The sequence below is a fragment of the Arabidopsis thaliana genome, chromosome 4 (genome assembly GCF_000001735.4).
Source record: "Arabidopsis thaliana chromosome 4, partial sequence".
NCBI lineage: Eukaryota > Viridiplantae > Streptophyta > Magnoliopsida > Brassicales > Brassicaceae > Arabidopsis > Arabidopsis thaliana.
The window spans coordinates 2,649,231-2,671,131 of NC_003075.7; the positions used below are offsets into that span (position 1 = coordinate 2,649,231).

At 33.5% G+C, this 21,901-nt stretch overlaps 4 protein-coding genes, 1 long non-coding RNA gene and 1 pseudogene across 12 annotated transcripts; 4 read left to right on the top strand and 2 right to left on the bottom strand.

The window, feature by feature from the left end:
• Positions 1-1,784: 1,784 nt before the first annotated feature.
• AT4G05140 (Nucleoside transporter family protein) lies at positions 1,785-3,978 on the bottom strand (the record flags this gene model as incomplete). The annotated part of the gene is made up of 8 exons (NM_116753.1): positions 1,785-1,898; positions 2,198-2,617; positions 2,786-2,958; positions 3,058-3,163; positions 3,243-3,386; positions 3,469-3,624; positions 3,736-3,840; positions 3,937-3,978. The coding sequence occupies 8 exons, from the start codon at positions 3,976-3,978 to the stop codon at positions 1,785-1,787; spliced, it is 1,260 nt and encodes a 419-aa protein (NP_192423.1).
• A 967-nt stretch (positions 3,979-4,945) lies between these two features.
• AT4G05145 lies at positions 4,946-5,836 on the top strand (annotated as a pseudogene; the record flags this gene model as incomplete). The annotated part of the gene is made up of 2 exons: positions 4,946-4,986; positions 5,218-5,836.
• A 627-nt stretch (positions 5,837-6,463) lies between these two features.
• AT4G05075 lies at positions 6,464-6,804 on the top strand. The gene is made up of 2 exons (NR_141844.1): positions 6,464-6,590; positions 6,630-6,804. It is a non-coding gene; the product is annotated as an other RNA (long non-coding RNA).
• A 4,121-nt stretch (positions 6,805-10,925) lies between these two features.
• AT4G05150 (Octicosapeptide/Phox/Bem1p family protein) lies at positions 10,926-13,678 on the top strand. Its single transcript, NM_116754.4, has 2 exons — positions 10,926-11,430; positions 12,334-13,678. The coding sequence occupies exons 1-2, from the start codon at positions 11,109-11,111 to the stop codon at positions 13,443-13,445; spliced, it is 1,434 nt and encodes a 477-aa protein (NP_567290.1). The 5' UTR covers positions 10,926-11,108; the 3' UTR covers positions 13,446-13,678.
• A 1,405-nt stretch (positions 13,679-15,083) lies between these two features.
• AT4G05160 (AMP-dependent synthetase and ligase family protein) lies at positions 15,084-17,743 on the top strand. The gene is made up of 6 exons (NM_116755.5): positions 15,084-16,234; positions 16,375-16,564; positions 16,638-16,783; positions 16,879-16,946; positions 17,019-17,121; positions 17,204-17,743. Exons 1-6 carry the CDS (start codon positions 15,221-15,223, stop codon positions 17,315-17,317), a joined length of 1,635 nt encoding a protein of 544 aa, NP_192425.1. The 5' UTR covers positions 15,084-15,220; the 3' UTR covers positions 17,318-17,743.
• An 824-nt stretch (positions 17,744-18,567) lies between these two features.
• AT4G05170 (basic helix-loop-helix (bHLH) DNA-binding superfamily protein) lies at positions 18,568-20,211 on the bottom strand. Of its 7 annotated transcripts, none has more exons than NM_001340536.1 (7): positions 19,950-20,171; positions 19,790-19,860; positions 19,626-19,683; positions 19,374-19,535; positions 19,209-19,274; positions 19,071-19,121; positions 18,616-18,954 (listed from the first exon to the last, which is right to left on the bottom strand). In NM_001340536.1, the coding sequence occupies exons 2-7, from the start codon at positions 19,798-19,800 to the stop codon at positions 18,760-18,762; spliced, it is 543 nt and encodes a 180-aa protein (NP_001328685.1). In that variant the 5' UTR covers positions 19,801-19,860; positions 19,950-20,171; the 3' UTR covers positions 18,616-18,759. The 7 variants fall into 7 exon arrangements, with proteins under 7 accessions (NP_001319872.1, NP_001328685.1, NP_192426.3 ...); NM_001340538.1 differs by having other exon boundaries at positions 18,655-18,954; positions 19,626-19,714; positions 19,950-20,169; NM_001340535.1 differs by having other exon boundaries at positions 18,568-18,954; positions 19,626-19,860; positions 19,950-20,211.
• Between the last annotated feature and the right edge of the window lie 1,690 nt (positions 20,212-21,901).

Here is a 21,901-nt window from a genome sequence, read left to right on the forward strand (position 1 = left end):
ATGTTATATGGAGTTATCATCTTTGATTTTAATGTTCCACATGCATACTTGATTCATATGTTGAAGAAGAATAAAAAGCTAAAAGCTATGTTTGTTTGTTTTTCAAAACTTAAAAATTGAAACTTAGATTATTGGAGAATCGAATAACCATACCATAGAGTTAAATTTAATTAGAGTTTAAAGAACAAAAATGACATCTTAAGTGTACCAAAATCTCTAAACCGATTGAATATAATCAATCTTTTTCCAAATGGCTTCATCAACCCATCAATTTATTCATTATCAACACAATATCATCATCATCATTACCCTCTCATAATATTATACTACCATCACCATCATCATCATACTATCTTCTTCATCATCATATCAACATACCATAGTCATGATAGATATCATCATGATAATAACATTATCATAAACTCGTAATTTTGTGCCAAAAACATAAACTCTTATTTTTTTTGCCAAAAAGGTAATTTCGTAATTTTCCCGCCAAAAAAAGAAACCCGTAATTTTTCCGCCAAAAAACCTAAACCTTTAATTTTCCCGCCAAAAAACGTAAATCCGTAATTTTGTCGCCAAAAAAATGTAAACCCGAAATTTTCCCGCCAAAAACGTAAACCCCTAATTAGCTTGCCAAAAACATAAACCCGTAATTTTTCTACCATAAACGTAAATCCGTTAACCAATCATAAAGCTTCCGAAAATGCACCAACTTTTAACCGCTAAACCAGTCGTTCAAAAAGTTTTATAATGCTTAAAACTGCAACCATCTTATTCCGTAAACTCATGTTGTCACAAATGTAGGCACTGCGTTTCAACCAGTCAAGCCTTTAGATAAGTTTTCTTAGTCATGGGCATTCGATTATCCATTCAGTATCGGTTCGTATCCATTCGGTTATTGTTTTTTTCGGTTATAAAGTTTAGTATCCATTCGGTTATTTTAAAATTTTTGTTCGGTTTCAGTTTGGATTCGGTTCAGTTCCGGTTCTTTCGGTTTTAAAAATCAATATCTATTCGGTTATTTTTCTTTAAATATTATTTGGATAGTTTAGTTATTTTTTATATTTTCATATATTTTTGGTTACTTTCGAGTATTTTTACTATTATATATCTATTTTTAATTATTAGGTTTAGAAATAACTAATATTTTTAAAAATATAATTATATTTTGGATATTTTTGGTTATCCAAAATATTTTGGTTTGTATCCATTCGGTTTCGGTTATAGAATTTAATATCCATTCGGTTATTTTCAAATTTTTTGTTTCGTTCGGTTTAGTTTTTTTCATCGGTTTTGGTTCGGTACATTCGCTGCGGTTTATTTTCCGAGGCCTAAGTTTTCTAAATTATGAAGTTTAGGCCCATGTTTTTATATAATGTAGATTTTAGTTTTGAAAATAGTTTAGTTGGGCTATGCCCATGTCTTAATTTTAATTTTGTTAAATTGATGGAATGACATGGAAAAATAGTAAGTTTTTATTGGTCAACGTAAATGAGGTGTATTAATCGAAATGTTCTGATTGGCTGTTGATTTTAATGAGGTGTCAAGCTGTGGTTAACTGAAAAAGCTGAGGTGTCAGCACAGGAAAGACTTGTAGTGTTTTAATGGTGTTGATTGTAAGCGCACTTTTACATACTTTGAAAATTACTTCTCAAATAGGGAATAACATAACACTAGATTTTATGAAGAAGATAAGAATCCTATACCAATAAAAATGTAATATGATCCCCTTCTTCCCCCAAAAATAATGTTGTGACTGTGAAACTATTGCTGATGAGAACTCAGAAGGCATTTTTCTTACCAATAAGCCATAACCAACCCAAAGCACATCCTACAAATGCTCCCCATAATATAAATAGCACCAGCAAATTTCCTAACGCATTCTTCTCCGGGCCCTTCATAAAAACAAAGCCAAAATTTATACAAAATCAAAATAACTGTATATGTAGGCAGAGTTAAAATGTTTATAATTGTTTTGGTATCTAATGTTAATTAAAAACATTTCCTTACATTTCACAACATTGATATACCTTTTTCAAATTATAACACTGTGTTTGTTAAAAATAAAGATATATATAATCATTTACCTAAACCTAGTTTAACTAGTGGTCAATGTTCATGGTCATTTAGTCCAATTAACCTAAATACAAACGCAATCTCAAAGAAACTATCAAACATGGAGTAGATAGATTACCGTGTATCCTCTAGGAGCTTTGGCAAGAATGCAAACAGTGAGATGTCCATTAGTTAATCCCAAAATGGAAACGAGCAAAATCATCCATCCTTGATCACCATATTTTGCAGTGAAGTAGAAAGCCGGAACGAGGAGAAACCGGGTTAAAACCGCGACGGTTAGTCCTTTTCTGTTCTCAACATTTAGCCATTTCACCATCGGTATGTACCTCCCAACTAAATCCCACCAATTGTACATTGCTATTAGGACAAGCGCATACCACGAGCCTAGCCCGTGTTGTCCCGTGTTCTCGTATAAGAACCCGGGCAAAATGGATAGTGTCAAAACATAGATGAGAAATAAATTCACTACATAATCTACATTTTCAAGCAACAGCTCTTTGTTGTTTAGCCGTTTATCCTTGGAAACATCATCAGCAGTCTGGATATATAGAAGAATATAATCAAGAAGCAAACAATGTTTAAGACTTAAGAATGAAGGAGTCTTTAAAAATGAATAGAATCTGAAGAAATAGAAAATGGTGAAGGTTTTTAAAAGAATATTTTAAAATAACCACAAAGGGACAGATCTTGAGGGATTTAAACTTACCAAAACTGATTGGTTTTGGATACCAGCAGCAGCAAGATCAGCATAAACAGTTTTGGATCCTTCAGAAGCAGCTTTACTTCGGTAGTATTTAACAATTGGAAGTTTCGGGAACACATATGCGTATAGCAGAACACATAGAAACTCTACCAATGTGGAGATAGCTAAAAAGATCACTGCATGAATAAATAAAATGTAAGCAAAACATGAAGTTTTCAACACTAATTAGCTTTATAGTTGTCAGATTTGAGATCTTAAGAAAACGTTAAACTCACTTGCTCCTTTTCTTAGACCGTCATGTGTTTTCTCAAAAGCTGCTTTAGTTATCAGCCTAAATGCTGATGTTAGAGCTCCAGCTACAGCCAAACCCGCTACGAATGACTACAAAGAAGCAAGAAGTTATATATACTACAAGGTAGTCAACCTAAACCGATATCTTATATCTTTATAATTTATAAACCTGAATGAGTTCAGGGCACATCAACGATAAGTCTCCGATCATTCCTCCTCGTACAGAAGCATCCGCGAAGCCAAATGAACCAACGATTGCGCATAAAACAATATAAGGTCCGATCCCACCGTGTCCTTTTGTTGCCAAATCCAACTGTTTCGAGTTTTAGAATCAGAATCCAGTTTCATAAAAAATAACAATAAAACAAAATATGAGAGATTAGACTTGAACTTACAATGATGAGCAAGAATATGGATGTTGTAAATACAATGTAACCAATCAGGTTACGTTTTCGAGTATTGATTTTCGATTCATTGTAAGCGAAAATCACGATTGTTCCAATCGAAAATGGTTGGTATACGAATGTGAGTACTCTTGAAGGATGGTAATCCTATGAAGATGCAAGACATTCAAGTTTTCAACTGTAAATATTTACTATAAAACCAAAACATCATATTTCAAAAAAACACAATTTCTAATCTGAGAATTGTGTGAACCAAACCGGAAAAACTTGGTAGTAGTAATCTCCGACACTGAGCAGGCTGTTCCAAGAAACAAGAGATCCGATTCCAAGAATACAGCAAACAACCATTGCTTGATACTTCCCCTGTTGTTTTTGTTTAGACATAAATCAACAAGAACTTGAGGAAAAACGATTATGAAAGATTTTCTGATATAAGTTTTGAGTTTTGTGGATACTTACGTGAAGATTTTCAGGAGCTTGATTCTCGAACCTAGCCACCATTGTTACTCTTCGCAAATAATTACGATGTTTGTTTTTATATATCAACGTGTTTGGAAACTTAGTATTATGATCTTGAAGTGTCAACGTGTTTGTGGATTTATGATCTTGATGAACAATAAACGTGTTTGTTGATTTCTTAATTCTAGTTCAAAGCTTCAAGGTTTGACGTTTAGAATGTTAGAATAAGACTCAATCGTGTTAAGTGCTACAATGTTAAAATACGACTTACAAGCTAGTTAGCTCACAAGTCATAATTTTTAAATGGTTTATTAAAAAAAATCACAAGTGTTAAATTGTCACATTGTTTTGTTTTTGATCATTAAATGCATATTCTTCCATATTAAGAGAACAACACCATTACAGCAACACTAGTAATACAAAGAAAATTAGTATACATAGTTTGGTCAATGGTATCGTTCATTAGATGGTTTTTAACATTTAACATAAAAGACATAAACCATTAATTACATTGGAAAAATTATGATATTAATTTAAATTTTATTTGAAAACTCAGAAAATAGTATAGGTTTTTAAAAATTAATAAAATAGTCTAAACCACCCTTAAACTGTACAGTAAACCTAAATACTAACACCAATCCAGAAGACCTAAATCGTCAACCATAAAACAAAACAAAATAGTCTATATAGTTTTAGAAAAATTCATCATATTTTGTTTATTTAGCTTTTCGTTTTTCCGAAAAAATCTCTTGAATTTATTGACAATTGGTTATTTACAATAAACAAAACAAACATAAGAATCTAAGGAGGGGTTATTGGTTTATAGATTTATAAGGAATTGGAAATCCAAACAAAATTATTTGTTATTCAATCATTGATTTTAAAATTCTAACTAAAATCATGTGTTATTGATTCGATGATTTATAAATACTAGTTAAAATCCTTTGTTATTCGCATAGTCATTTATTTTTGGATTTGAGAACCCAAATTATGTTTTAAATGTAATTGAATGGATTTGAAAGAGAAAAATAGAAGGATTCAAATCCATGGGTAAATACATGTTATTTAAAAATCCATATATCTTGATTTCATAATTAATAGAGATTTTCAAATTCTATATAGATTTACAAATCAATAAACCAATAACACCCCCTAAAATTTGAAGGCTTTTAATTATTTTCTATTTCTGGTTATCTGGAAACAGTTTTGTATGAAAAAGAAAACTTTTCCTAATAAAATTCATTACTGTTAATATAGCTAGGCTAAGTCTTGGGATACTAGAACGGAAACTGAAGACAAGGTCCTTTGGAGAGGAAAATCTGATGTTTTCAGGACTACTTTCTCTACTAGAGATACTTGGCATCATACTCGTTCTACGTCAGCTAGGGTTCCATGGCATAAGGTGATTTGGTTCAGTCATGCCACCCCAAAATACTCTTTCTGCTCCTGGCTTGCAGCACATGGTAGACTCCCAACAGGCGATCGTATGATCAATTGGGCAAATGGCACTGCAACAGACTGCATTTTTTGCCAAGGGACTCTAGAAACACGGGACCACCTCTTCTTTACTTGCAGTTTCACTTCTGCAATTTGGGTAGATTTAGCGAGAGGAATTTTCAAAACGCAGTACACTTCACACTGGCAATCGATAATTGAAGCCATTACAAACTCTCAGCATCACCGTGTGGAATGGTTTCTCCGCCGCTATGTTTTCCAAGCCACAATCTACATTGTGTGGAGGGAGCGGAATGGTAGGCGTCACGGCGAGCCTCCGAACACAGCATCTCAACTCGTTGGTTGGATAGATAAACAAATTAGAAATCAGCTGTCCTCTATCTGTTTCAAGGGGGACAAGCGTTATGATGGAAGTCTCCAAGTTTGGTTTCAGTCAAGAAGTTAATCTCTTAGCTCTGTTTCTTTCTTTTGTTCAAAACTATTCTCAGCTCTAATTCTCAAAACCAATCTGCACTTGTTGTAAAAACGTTTTTTTTTGGAATATAATTTAACATTATTTTCAAAAAAAAATAAAAAATAATATAGCTAGGCTACTACTTTGCCACTGGTACACACTAAACGAAAAATAATGGTTTTTCTTGGGTATTTAATATGCGCGTTTACGAATAAATAGTTGAACAGTTTCGACATTTTAAAGAATTTCTTAATCCTAAATTTTGATTAAAATTTTACTTTTTCTTAGAGGCTTAAAGTTTCTAATATACTGGTATTAATCTTGTACTACGTACAGGAAATCATTTAATTATGTTGATATACGTTTTGTTATATTTATTTTGTAAAATGAATCTGTCTTCTCTATCTATATTAAAGAAAACAAGTTGTTGTGAGACGTAAGCCATTATGGAGACATAAAAAAAAACAGTTAGAAGAAGATATACATGTTACTGTGAGATAAATATTTTTTTTTAAAAAGGGAAGATACTGTGATGTTGGTGTATAAAACCGAACCTCCAAACCAAAAAGGAAATGACGAGCCTTAAGGAAGATCTTTATTAATATTCCCCAAGTTCGGCCGTTTACAAGGTGTTTCTACAGCCGAGCTTAAACTTACGTAAATACAAACTTCACAAGTCAAAACTAGACTTATGCTTTTGAATCCGAAGTAGAAGTTTTTATTGCTCTTCTCTGCATATTTCAGGTGTCCTTTTCTGACATTCCTTTGTCAGTATTTATAGTACTGCAAGGACAGTCTATAGTACAGTTTTCTTCTCGATGTGGGACTTTCTCTTGATCAACAACTTCCTCGAGGTGGGCTTCGTTTGATGCTGGGCTCTTTTATCTTTAACGGGCCGATCTTTTCTTCCTTCCTTCCTTGTTGCTAATTTCGATGTGTTGGGCTTTTAAACATGTTGGTGGGGCGAAGCCCATATCCAACATGTGACGTGAATTGAATTGATCTGAAAATGTAAAAGAACAAAATTCAGATTTAAGATACGTAACAGAAAGAGAGAGCTGTATATCATCAACTAGATGGAGTTAAGAGACAAAACACATGTATTTATAGTCTTTAGCAAAATGGAGAAAACGAATTAACTATCATGAACAAATTACATAGCGGTCTGAAACAAAGCTTCCACAAAAATATTGGGATGGGAATTGTTGATGTGTTATGCTTTAATAAGTCGTTTCTAACATTTGTTTTGCTTCTTTTATTTTTGTGTTTTTTTCCCTCCAAACTTAGGTTATTTTAAGAACTATATATGATGGGACCGTTGCATCAAACACGGAGTTCGAAAAGTGCAAAAGGCCCTCAATGGATTAATCTGGCTGGTGATCAATCAGTCGAGATGATGACTTGTTTGAACCAAAATATCTTCAAAAAACACTTGAACATATCAATCTGCCCTATAGATCGATCCCCTTCGTGAGATGCTCGAGCCAACCTTGAAGTGTAGGATATAATTTACGTGTGGATAGATCGCTCGACAATATAATTGTTGAGAAACCAAGAAAGAGAAAAAGACTTAGATTGATCAATATAAGTTTCAGACTGATCGAGATCCCAACCTCGCGTTGTCTCGGGTCGACTCCGCATAAAATTTTCCACCTTATGTATAGACTATAGTATAATTTAATTATGTTCTTCATAATATGTTCTTCTTTTCTTTTTTTAACCATGTATGAATAGTTTTCCAATTGGATTTTCCCATGGTCTGGATCCCAACATGTAACTTTTGGTCCTTAATTTAGTTCGACCTCGTACTGCTACCGCTTACCACAACACAATAACTATAAATTTGCGGGTGAAGAAATAGAGTTAAACATGATCAAATTAGACATTAATAACAAGAAAGTTAACAACAACAAAAAAAACTCAAAAAATGAATCTTCAATGTGAATCATTGATGCTCATAATGTTGTTCTTTTTTCGTGGTCAAGAGTTTATTTCATGACTAAAAAGACATTTTTCTTACCAATCCAAGGCAACTCCCGCAAATACTCCTCCTAACAGAAACGCTACCAGTAAATCCCTAACGCATTTTGTTCCGGACCCTTTACAAAAACAAAACACGAGTTCCTTTAATACAAAATGAGAACAAATAAGAGATTGATTGTCTTGAAATATTAGAATATATATAGTGTTAATGCACGAGTTCCTTCATAGTGTTGTTTACAGCAAAAGTCACACGAAATGTAACCCTTTTCAAACTTTTAACACAAATAGCTAGTGTTTCATTTTCATTTTTCTCGAATTCAGTTACATTTACGTTTATATTAAAATAGTTTTTATATTAGAGAAAAAAAACAAAAAAAATTGTTTAGTATTAGTAAAGCTATTTGCAAATTAAATTCTAAACGCAAACGAAAATAAACAATCATATCCACAATCTTTATTAAGGAGCTATATGATGAGAATGCAAACACTGAGATGTCCATTAGTCAATCCCAAAATAGAAATGAGCATAATCATCCATCCTTGATCACCATACTTGGCAGTGAAGTAGAATTCCGGAATGAGGAAAAAACGCGACAAAATCGCAACTGTGAGTCTTTTTCTATTCTCAATTTTGAGCCATTTCACCAGCGGTGTGTATCTTCCGACCAAATCCCATAGTACATTGCTACGAGGCCAAGCGTGTACCATGTTCCTAGTCTGTGTTGTCCCGTGTTTTCATATAAAAACCTGGGTACCAGGGATAATGTCAAATCGTAGAGGAGGAATAGATTCACTGCATAATCCTTCATAAGCGGATTTACTTCAGTAGTACTTAACAATGGGAAGTTTCGGAAATACATAACCATTTATTGTGGAAAACATGTAACCGATCATATTACATTTTCGTGTATTGCTTTTTGATTCGCGGTATGAGAAAATCGTGATTGTTCCAAGCTCAAAAGGTTCGTATACCACAATGAGTATCCTTAAAGGATGGGTAATCCTACGGAGCCAAGAAACATAGAGAATTCAACTATAGTTTTTTATAACCAAAACATAAAACTTCGAAAACCAAAACGAAAACAAATTGGAAAAACGTGGTAGTAATAATCTTCAAGTGTGAGCATATTGTTCCAAGAAATGTTGTTCCAACTCCAAGAATACAGCAAAAAACAGTGAAGACTTTAGATATGTCTTATTTATGTTTTCTTTTGGAAAAATGTAATAATTTGAAATTATAAGTTGTGTCATTATTCGTTTATGTATATCATAGTACAATATATGATAGATTACGTTGAAAGAGTAAGATAGATAGATAATATAATGTTTGATATAGATTTTCTCGTCATACCCAACAAGTAAACAAAAAACCTTACTAACTGCAACACCATTGGAAACTTATCCTCTTTTCATTGGTCAATTTCTTCTTTTCGCTATTGTTTAGTCGAACTAAAACGTCATTAAATATCAATCAAACTACAGAGACATTATTTTTGTTTAACAATACAATAACATGGACTTCAAATTAGTTTTAGTGGAAATAATGATTAGTACTAATAAAATTCGATCGCCTGTCGTAATAACCAACTCAGCTCAATGTCACATGCTAAGAAGTAAGAACTCCTGATTATATTTTATTTTTAATTCTGTTGCTAGATTAATTAAATAAAATAAAGTCAGGAATTTTGTTTTCCTTCTTTACTCTTTTTTTTGTGCCGACGTCAAGAACCTAGTTGAAGATTGAAAATATATATTAGATACAATTTTTAATTATATGTTATCTTTTTTTTTTTTCTTGTCTAAATTATATGTATCTTAAAATCGTTAAATCACAATGGTTTTTGTGGAGTCAAGTCAAATGCATATGGTGAATGATTAGGAGCATCTAACTTCTGGCTGATAGCTATTTGACGGCTACGATGCATCTGTCATATAAAATGGAATAACGGCCAGTAGTTCTCATAGACCGCTATTATTTTGGCCAACAGATTGATCGTAAGAAAATATAATAGTTGTATACATTAGTCTTTTTGGACACAAAATTTTTGATGAAAACTTTAACGAAGTTGAGACGAAAAGAAAAAAAAAAAATGTTTCTCATGAAAATATAGTTACATTACATAAGGAATGCGTATGGTAAATGTTTGTTTTTTGAAAGTTTTATTATGATAAAATTATTATATTAGATTTATATTTTTTTTATTTTTTTGTCGACCGTTATTAATTATTTTTTTATTTTTTGTTCAAAGATATTAATTGTTGCATTAGATAACATAAAATATATATAAAAAACCAAGATTTGTTCACAAGATAAAAAACCAAACCAAATCCAAATTTCATAAGATATTTTCTACACTAACTAAAGTACTTCAATCGAACGATTCTGTTACAACTTTGTAATAGTAAATAAGTAATTAGATTTCTGAGTAAAACATAGATTATCAAAGTCGCTTTTATTATTGTTTTGTTTGCAAGACTCGTGCTTACAAATCTCCCATTGTAATCAACTATCGTTTTCTAGAGTTTGTTTCAGTCATTCTTACACTCTTATTGACTACTCTTATTGATTATTGGAATTTTTTTTTCTTTTTTTTTTTCAATCTTTGCTTTTATTCATTGAAACAAAGAACAATTACAAGCATAAGAGTTAAAGAACTCAAAAATTAAAACATTACAACAAAAGGTATTCTCCAATACCATAAAAAAAAAATCTAAAATTCATCGATTTGAAGTCCATGAGAGTTTTAAGGCAAAGACAAAGAAACACAATGCAACATATGAGATTATAGAGAATCTAAAGATCATTGTTTTATTTTGTTTTATTTTGATCGAAAGATTACAGAAAATCAAGGAATTGTTTTATTTTGTTGATATATTTTTGTGGTAATATTTTTAAAATTACTTTTTTTCTTTCATATAAATAAAATTCGATAGAAATTAGTATTTATATATATATATATATATATATATATATATATATATATATCTGTATCTCATTTATTCAAAATTATCATTTGTGCAAATCGGTTAATAAATGTCGTTTATGACACTAACGAGTAATGAGTGGTGATAATAATCAATTCGGTAATACTCTCACATTTATAAATTATATTAAAATATTCAAACGGTTAACTAATTATATTACTTTATTTTTTGTGCAACAAACTAATTATATTACATGAGAAAAAATAATGCTGTGAGAATGCGGTACATGACAGCCACGTATCTCTAACATATCCTCTTCCCGAACATTCACCTTAATAATTTATATGGTCGTTGAATGAAATCGAATCAAAAAAAACAAAAATCCCCAAATTACCAAAATCCTCGGCGACAAAGAGGAGAGATAGAGAGAGAGAAAGAGGCGAAAATAATGGCGTCGATCCCTCCGCCGGAGCTTGACAACGACTCACTGGCGTCATCGCCGAGATCGGAGTACGATAGTCAGCCACGCGTACGGTTCATGTGTACTTTTGGAGGAAGGATCTTGCCACGTCCGCCGGATAATCAGCTCTGTTACGTCGGCGGCGATAATCGCATGGTCGCTGTTCATCGTCACACTACTTTCGCCTCTCTCCTTAGTAAACTTGCTAAACTCTCCGGTAAGTTAAAATCATTCCCTTCCGATTTTCGAATCGTGTCATGATGATCATTGAAAACCGATTAGGGATTTTAGTTGGATGATTTTGATATGATCTCTTATCGGGCCTTTGTGGGCCTCGTCTAAGAAAATCGCCACAAGGAAATTTTTAGATATGATGAGCGAATTATTTGGTTAATTTTTAAGATTTTTTTGCAGCTTAACTGATTTTTATGGAAATTGGGCAGATTTTTATTGGTCTGTGGCCACAAAAGGTCTGGCATATGATATTTTTTCTTCAATCATTTAATTTTGCACGATCATGAAAATTATCGACTCGGAACATTTGATCCAATGATTAATTAATATTATCTCCATTTCGCAATATAAATTGTTTTAGTTAAAAATACACAAATTAGTAATATTTACTTTTTTAAAGTTCCAACCAATCATAAAAAAAGATTTTATAATATAAATAATTATAAAGTATTTAAAATAATATATAATTTACATAAAAATTTGAAAACAATTTATATTATAAAACAAAAAAATGGTTCAATACAACTTATATTATGAAACGAATCTAATACAACTTATTTTATGAAACAGAGTGAGTTCGTTAGAAATAAAAATTGGGTTTAGAAGAAGTTATGGCGATCACTGTCATATTACCCAAATACAAAATTGAATCTAAATCATATGATATTTTTTTGTTTTCTTTGTCAACTATGAATTATTGGTCTAAAAAAACATTTTTGCTGTTTATTAAAATATTTTTCAAACTTATTGTTGGAAATTGGGCAGATATTTTGTTGGCCATGAGATTTTGGAATTTTGCGGGAAAGTATTCATTCAATTTATAAAAAGAAAATATTTTGATTGGGGAATAATAATGATGATTGTTGCGTTGGAATATTTGGATAAGGTAAAAGCAACATAAGCGTGAAGTACCAGCTACCAAACGAAGATCTTGACGCGTTGATTTCCGTATCAACGGACGAAGATGTAGAGAACATGATGGACGAATACGACCGCGTCGCACAGAATCAAAACCCACGCGCCTCTCGTCTTCGTCTTTTTCTCTTCACCAAAAACGTCGCCGGAGAAGAAGATAACGATAGTCGAGCTAGCAGTATCAGCTCTCTCCTCGATAGCTCTGTTAATCGGGAGCAATGGTTCCTCGACGCTCTTAACCTCGGTTCTTCCGCCGCCGCAACCGCGGTATCTAACGGTGGGTCCGGTAGAGTCTTTGAGCGAGTTAGATCTGAAGTCTCGTCGATTGTTTCTGAAGTTCCTGATTATCTCTTTGGATTGGATAATTTCGATGAAACTGCTCCGCCGCATGAGCTTCGTGATCGTGATCCGAGAGCTAAGATCCAACGAGAAGTCTCGACGCTTTCGGATCCTGGTTCGCCTCGTCGCGATGTTCCTTCGCCGTATGGTTCGACGTCTTCGGCTCCTGTGATGCGAATATCTACACCGGAACTTCCACCACCAGTTTTTATTAAACCGGAAAGTCCAGAACCGGTTTCGACTCCGAAATCCAATCCTCAACCGGAACAAGTAATGCAACAGAGTAATCTCCCGGTTAACTCGCAATGGCAATATGCCCCTGGCCCAGGCCAACAGGTTCATTACCAGGGTCATACCATTCACCAATCACCGGTTTATTACGTTCCTGGTTCGGTTCCGGGTAATCATATGGTCCAGCAAGGAAATCATATGGTTCAACCGGGTAATCATATGGTACAACCGGTTCAAATGCCGGGTCAGTATCTTCAACAATACCATCATGTACCAATGGGATACCACCAACCTCAGACTCATCAGATGGCTGGTCCGGGTCAAGTATATGGTGGAACGGTTAGGCCGGTTATGATGGCAGTTGATGGAATGAACCGGACGGGTTATTATGGAATGAAAACACCCGGTCCGGTTCAAATGTATCAGCATCACACTGGTATGGTTGTTCCTGGTGTAGAAGAACAACAACAATACAGAACCGAAACGGATTCGGATACGGGTCGGGCTTCTTAGCTGTTTGAAGAAGAAATATGAAAAATTATCACATCCGGGGTTTTCGTCTTTTCATTGGAGTCGTTCTTATTCGTTACTGTGTGAACTGTGTATTATTTTTTGTTTTACTTTTGTAAAATTTATTTTTGTGTGTAATAATTTTGTATTACAAAATATAATGAACAGTAAAACCCAATAATAATAACATTATAATCTATCAATAGTGAATTACATTTGCTAAACTTTTTTTTGTCATCTTATTACTCGATTTATCATAATAATGTTAATGGAATATAATTTGTCAATCATATGTTCCTCTTCGTCTTTGCTGGTGACTTGTGAGGAAGTAGATATGTCTTAGAAACCACACCGAATTCAATCTCATATGTTTGTTGGTGATGTCTTCATAGTTGTAACTTTTAATACAATCTAACAAAGCATAAAATGGAAGGGAGGTAAGGATATTGTGTTGCATCATTCTTCTCACAATCACTTCTTCTTTACCAAGATTGTCGAAGCATGCATTATAACCATTATAACCATGCATCTTAAACACATCCTCCCCTTTTTTTCCTTTTTTGTCGATACCTTTTTATGTTCATTTGAACTTTCTCTTTATGTTCATTTGTTCTACAAGTACTATTCTTGTAAAACATGTTATTTGTTTAATTGTCCCTACTCACTAGTCACTACCTATTTTACTAAAATCACAATTTCTACTTTTAGCTACCATACTATTCATAATCGTAACAACTAACACACTTACATGACCAAAAATAGATTTTTGTACCATTTAATCTTAACTATTAATTTGTAAACGATCTCACTACTATTGTAACGTTTAGTCCGTCCTTACTAGTGTGCTCCACGTTCTTTCTCAGGTCTATGGACTCATCCCTGTCCGACGATCGGTCCGCCAAATCTAAGAGGTTTTAAAGACTTGTTAACGATCCTACAAATCACTATACGATATTTCATCATGTTTTATCCTCATTTACATGGTTCTGATAATCATTTCTCGGAAGGTCACCTATCTTAAAACTACTTCGACTCAAACACGTTTAACTGTGGAGTTCTCCGCATAAATTAATTATTTTATTCTCTATAAAAGTTATAGAAATGGTCTCGTCATTGTACTGATTGACATCATCAACTGGAGAGACATCAACTTTGGGAGCTGCCAATCTCAGAAGAAGTTTATCTCCTTTACATGCCGAGGTGGAAGCTCTCCTCTGGGCGATGAAGTGTATGATTGGTGCCGACAACCAAGATGTAGTTTTTCTTACAGACTGTTCAGATCTGGTGGAGATGGTGTCTTCCCCAACCGAATGGCCGGCTTTCTCATCGTATTTGGAGGAGTTACAGAGCGACAAGGATGAGTTCACAAACTTTTTTCTATCTTTAATCTCTCGTAGTACTAATGTTAAAGCGGATTTTTTGGCACGAAAAGTTCGTACCCAACCGCTTCATATTACATCTGTAAACAACATTCCTCAGGATTGGCTCGTTTGAGTCCTAATTAATTTTCGGATGACAAAAAAAAAAGGTCTCGTCATTGTTAATTATTATTCTAATTGACTATTCCCATTAAAGCAATCATAGAGTTACTTAAGTTTGACATTCATAAATTTATGCGACTATGATTAATTATTGACTAAGAAAAAATTAAATACTAATAGTACTAACATTAAAGACAAATGTAACGTTTTACGTGAAGTAATCAGAAACCAGAAATAGTCTTCTTCTTCTTCCTCACACACATACTTCTCTCACCTTATCCTCCGAGATCGGAAAATATGGAGAAATCCGGCTACGGCAGAGACGGAATTTACCGATCACTTCGTCCAACACTCGTTCTTCCCAAAGATCCAAACACATCGTTAGTCTCTTTCCTCTTCCGTAACTCCTCATCTTACCCATCAAAACTCGCTATCGCCGATTCCGATACCGGCGATTCCTTAACCTTCTCTCAGCTCAAATCCGCCGTCGCTAGACTCGCTCACGGATTCCACCGTTTAGGTATTCGCAAAAACGACGTCGTGTTGATTTTCGCTCCTAACTCTTACCAGTTCCCTCTCTGTTTCCTCGCCGTAACCGCGATCGGCGGCGTTTTCACCACCGCGAATCCTCTTTACACTGTGAATGAGGTTTCGAAACAGATCAAAGATTCGAATCCGAAGATTATCATATCCGTTAATCAACTGTTTGATAAGATCAAAGGCTTTGATCTTCCCGTTGTTCTACTTGGATCTAAAGACACCGTAGAGATTCCTCCGGGATCGAATTCGAAGATTCTTAGTTTCGATAACGTGATGGAACTCTCAGAGCCAGTTTCTGAGTACCCGTTCGTTGAGATTAAGCAATCAGATACAGCTGCATTGTTGTATTCATCAGGAACTACAGGAACAAGCAAAGGTGTTGAATTGACTCATGGGAATTTCATTGCAGCTTCGTTAATGGTTACTATGGATCAAGATCTTATGGGAGAGTATCATGGCGTCTTCTTGTGTTTTCTTCCTATGTTTCATGTTTTTGGTTTGGCAGTGATTACTTATTCTCAGCTTCAGAGAGGAAATGCTTTGGTTTCTATGGCGAGATTTGAGCTTGAGTTGGTGCTTAAGAATATTGAGAAGTTTAGAGTTACTCATCTTTGGGTTGTTCCTCCTGTGTTCCTTGCTCTTTCCAAGCAGAGTATTGTGAAAAAGTTTGATCTTTCTTCACTTAAGTATATTGGTTCAGGAGCTGCTCCTCTTGGTAAAGATTTGATGGAGGAATGTGGAAGAAACATTCCTAATGTTTTGCTTATGCAGGTAAACAAAAAACTTGGTTTCAGATCTTGTTCTTAGGGTTTGGTCCTTCTATGTTTGCTCGTAATGTGTAAGGTTTCGCGTAGTTTCAGTTCTCTTTGTAGGCTCGTAGTCATGGATGAATGTTTAAATGATTGCTTCAGGGATATGGAATGACTGAAACGTGTGGAATTGTGTCTGTGGAAGACCCGAGACTCGGGAAACGGAACTCTGGTTCAGCTGGAATGCTTGCTCCAGGTGTTGAAGCTCAGATAGTGAGTGTAGAAACTGGAAAATCTCAGCCTCCAAATCAACAAGGAGAAATCTGGGTTCGAGGACCAAACATGATGAAAGGTTTGAAAATGATCCGTTCCTATGTATATCATATATGTGCATTTGAAAGTCATGTAAACTGGTTCTCTTTCAGGGTACCTCAATAACCCTCAGGCTACTAAAGAAACAATAGACAAAAAAAGTTGGGTGCATACCGGAGATCTTGGATATTTCAACGAAGATGGTAACCTTTATGTTGTTGATCGAATCAAAGAACTTATCAAATACAAAGGCTTCCAGGTTTCACTTTCACTTACCCAATTCTCTCCTTCTTCTTCTCACTTGCCAATCAAAAGGTGGAGATTGATAATGAATGGTTTGATTGATATATCTAGGTTGCTCCAGCTGAACTAGAAGGTCTTCTTGTATCACATCCTGATATACTAGATGCTGTCGTTATCCCGTGAGTCATATATTCAGATAAATACCGAGTTGATTCCACGTCCGAACACATTAAAATTTGTGTATGTTGTAGGTTCCCTGATGAAGAAGCAGGTGAAGTTCCAATTGCGTTTGTTGTTCGATCACCAAATAGCTCAATAACAGAGCAAGATATTCAAAAGTTCATAGCCAAACAGGTTAATAACTTATGACCCAAGTCGTTTGAATCAATCGGACCGATATCATCTTGTTTTCTAAGGCTCAAAACCATTTCATCAGGTCGCTCCTTACAAAAGATTACGACGAGTGAGCTTCATCAGCCTTGTTCCAAAATCCGCTGCTGGTAAAATCTTGAGAAGAGAACTTGTTCAGCAAGTAAGATCCAAGATGTGAAGAATCTCGTAGAACAGAGATCAAAATCTGTGTGTTGTCTCGCTCCTTTTACCATATTTATGTACCATTTCAAAATAAACGCTTACACAACCCACAAAAGAGAATAAATAATCCAATACCATAGTCAATACACTTTTTCTTTCATTTGTGGTGGACACAAACAAGACATAAGTTTTTTAATCGTTCTTTCAGAAGTAGCAATAAACTCTTAACTTTATTGTTATCAGTATGTGTGTGTGTGTATGTATTTAAATTTTGGAGAAAATGAAACTAGATAATGAGGTATGCTAAGACTATAGTTAACGTTAGGAGAGTTTCTCTCTAGTAATAGATATTTACATTGGAGATGGTCTTAGAATCTCTAGTAATAGATATTTACATTGGAGATGGTCTTAGAAGTTGTACCAATGGACACAAAGTAGCTATTTTTGGTATAAAGTGTTTCTTGTTAAACCTCACCTTCTCCTATTTCCAAATCTCTTGATCATACAAGCTAAAATAATAAAGTACACAACATTACTTTGCAGTTTGCTAAGAATCTTCCAACTGAAAAAGTCAATTATTTGGGACTCATCAATTGGTTTACACGTAATGTTCATGCAGGGTTGGCTCTGAGTTCAAGCTGGAAAAGTTGAGCTTGGAACCTCAAATTCTTTCATCATCTAAGGGCCGCTAATATTGTTTAGAAAGGTTGGTAAAGGGTTTGTAGGTGGAAGGTTTGAGATGCCCCTCTTTTCCAGTCAAATACTATTTTTATTAAGTTATTAGAAAAAAATTATCCGCTAGGAAGAGTCATTCGGGAACCGACGTGCTTACATGAGAAAAAAAACATTTCTACTCTTAGCTTTTTTTGCTAAATGGTCTGCTCGAGTGTTAAAACTTCGAGAAAGAAATCTAATACAAAAAGAAGGAAAAAAAAAGCAATAAGAGATCGAAAAGAGGCTAATTATATAAAACCTTTTTCTAGTTAAACTAATGGGTTATATATACATTTACTTTGGAATCCACATATTTTTAAGGCCGGCAATACGATTATCTAATTCGTATTTAGATGAGAAATTTTCATTTACAAAGGAATTAAACATTTTCTGGTTGGCCTCAATTTAAACCGTTGTGCAACATACACTAAACTTCAGGTTTATTCAAAAAAAAAAAAAAAAATTATTTGCAGGTTTTTATATTGTATTTTATAATCCAAATGCAAAACCTTCGGTTTAGTTTGACATTTACGTTTATAATTAACAAATTTATTTTGCTTCAAATAGTAGGTTCATTTAGAGAAAAATAGTAAACGTACGCAAACAAACAATATATGATTTTGAAGTATTACAGGACATTTACATTTCTGTATAAATTAAAAAGGGACATAAAACTTTACAAGATCCCCTGTTTGCGGAAGATTACTTTGTTTGTTTATGTATCTACGTATTTAGTTTATAAGTTTACAAAGAATGGAAGATGCCAGAAACCAGATGTACGTTCATCTCTGCAGCCGAAGCCGCAGCTGCAGCCACGGGATATGAAGCTGAGATCGGCATTAGACATAGTCCACGGCTCGAAAGATCTACATATCTTCTTGGACTACATTCGTCTTCTTCTACTTCTCCTTGAGTATTGATAGATTTCTTGTTTGAACACTATTAATTATACGAATCATTAATTGGTGATGATTAGTTTTGAAAAGATTCTTGATGTCACAAGCAAAAGGACAAGAAAAGAGAGTTGTTATAACATATAACTAATTTTTAAGTACCTGCTGTTGTTGAACAGATCCTATGGTGTTCTGTTCTGGATTACTCAATACCTAATTTTTAAATTAAAGAATCAAACGAATTGTTAATTAATTGATTTGATTTTGACTGCAAATGAAAAATCAAGAATCTGAACTTACAGTGACTTGTTCTTGAAGAAACTTTATGTACTCTACAGCTTCGTTGAGAACAGAAGCTGTATCTGTCTGCAAAGAGTTTAGAAGACAAATCTTTTGAGCTTAAATAAGAAGAAATCAAAGATTAAACATGCGTAAAATACTTAGAGTAATGTTGTTTTAATTTACCTTGCCAAATGGAGAAACCAGTTGCTGAAGCGCAGTGATTCTATCTCCGAGTTTTTCTTTACGAACTTTGAAGCTTGGCAATGGAGATAGTGTCTCGAGTCTCGGTCTTTTTAGTAATCGCGGTGAATACTCATCGCTGTTCTCTTCTAATTCTTCACTCCTCTGAAAGAATCATCACATCTTTTGTAATGTTAATTACCTCTAAGTATTAGTCACAACAAAAATAGTTAGGTTTTTATGTTTGTTACGTGCCTTTGAAGTAAGATTCTTGTAGTCTTGTGTAATTTGCTCCTTAGACGACTTATGGTTTCTGATTTCATGATCCAACAAAGATTCAGCTTCTGAATCGACCAAGAACATGTTATCTAAGAATGGGAAGTTTTCAAGGAGCTCAGATTTAGCGTTAGGAATTGTACTTTTGGACCATGGATCCGGTAGTAATTGATCGTTAGGATCGATTAATAGTCCTTCGAAGAAACTATTATGCCTACAAGAAATATAAAAGAAAGAATATAAATTTAAGAAAGTTCAATATTATTACTTTGTATGTTAATGTATGTATGCATGTGGACTTACATGTTCATACAACCATCATTATGATCGTTAATCTTGTTATCGAAGTTTTGCCATCCGAAATTTGTGACATCAGGGCTAATCTCAGTGGAACATGGCAGCGAGTAGCCAGAGAATACTGCGGCGGTGTTTGTTGGCGAGCTCCACCAAGCTCCGGTGGAGATTCCTGCGATCTCAAACTCTTCCGTCATGTTCTTAATTGTGTAGTTTACTTTGGAATTTAATGTCGAAGTTGCATGAGACATGATGTTTATTACATAGTGTATTTATATGTAGGCATGAGTCCATCAAAATTATAATTTAAACGGAAAACTACAATTACTAAATAATATATCTAGCTACCCTCTTAACCATAATACGTCTCTATACCTATTGATGATTATGAAAATAACGCATCTCATTGGACACACTCTTGTGTTCGTGTTTACGTTAAATTATAGAGTAATCTATTTATTAAAAATCATTTGCAAATACTAAATACAGGAACAGGAAGTTGACAGGATATAAATAAAATAAAAAATAATCAAAAAGTATTTTACGTTAATATGCTTTTGTAAAACATGTTTGACAAAATTAAAGAAAAAAAAAATTCTGAATTGATTTAAAAGGTAAGAATATTGTAACACAATGCAAATATCTCTTTCGTAAATCAGAATTATATATTTGCTCTTGATAGGCTAAACTAAATGTCCACGTTGAACAAGTTTTATTGTTTAATAAAAACACGAATATCTACTTTTTTGGAATGATTTGAAAATATTCATGTTTGAAGGAATTAGATAAAGCAAAAAGGATATTTGGATTTTGGTGAAAGGTTTTCTTTTTAAAATGGTTAGGTAATCTCTATTTATTTGGTTTTCTTCTAATTTTACGTTTAAAAATGTGCACAAATTAATAACATTAGACTACAGAAATACCGATTTCGATTTAAAAAAAAAAAATATTATTTGACAAAATCTTGCAAGGAATTTTGAAACAGTGTGGTAGTTTTTTGGAGAGAAGTCCACTCTGAAGTATTTTAGTGCGTGTTTACCGGGACTGAGCGGATCAGCCGATAGAGTTTATCAAAAAAGAAAAAAAAATCTGAAACGGTTTGGTCTGGTGTTAATAATAAATGTTGCAAAAAAAAAAATATAACAAAAAGGACATAAAAGGTGATTCGAAATAAATGAATAAGAGGAAATTCACATGAATAAATAAATAACAATAAGTCAACTGTTGACATATAAGTACAATTAGTAATAGGTAAATACGTTTTGTGTGGATTAAGTCATACCACCCAATCGAATTCTCTTGGGTTTTAGGGGTTGTCTTCATTTTTACTTTGGAAATGTTCCCAAATCTTCTTTTAATATACATACAATATATGCTCATGTCATCTGATTTGACTCCTTAACCACAATTCCACTATTAGTTAATTGAAATATTTGGTTAACCTATCTAATCTCATATTATATGATTATTATATGTATATCTACTTTTTTCCTTTCTTTTTATAAAATAATCAGCTTTGCGGTCTAAGTCAATTTGGCTTCGAGGGATACATAATCCCTAAACTAAACATGTCTAACTACTTAATTATAAGTTTTTCCTGTTAAAGTAAGACTTAGTTTAGTTTGAAAAAGTCCATATAGTACTATCGATCTCATCATAATTTTTTTAAATCATGTCATCAAACTGTAGTTGTAGAGTTTAAGATTTGATTAGATTTAGAAATATAGTGTATTTTAGGTTTGGTAACTGGTAAGTGTTCTTTAATTTATAGAGATCAAAGTAAATTTGGATGTGACTTCCGTTTGATAGAATCTTTAAAAGCTAATTAAAGTTTCGGTCAACCATATGACGTTTAAACCTTAAGCACATACAAAAACTTCTTTGTTGACTTATAGGACATGACAATTAAACGACCATGGTCTAACCTCCTCCTTGTCATATCATGAAATTTGTTATATCAT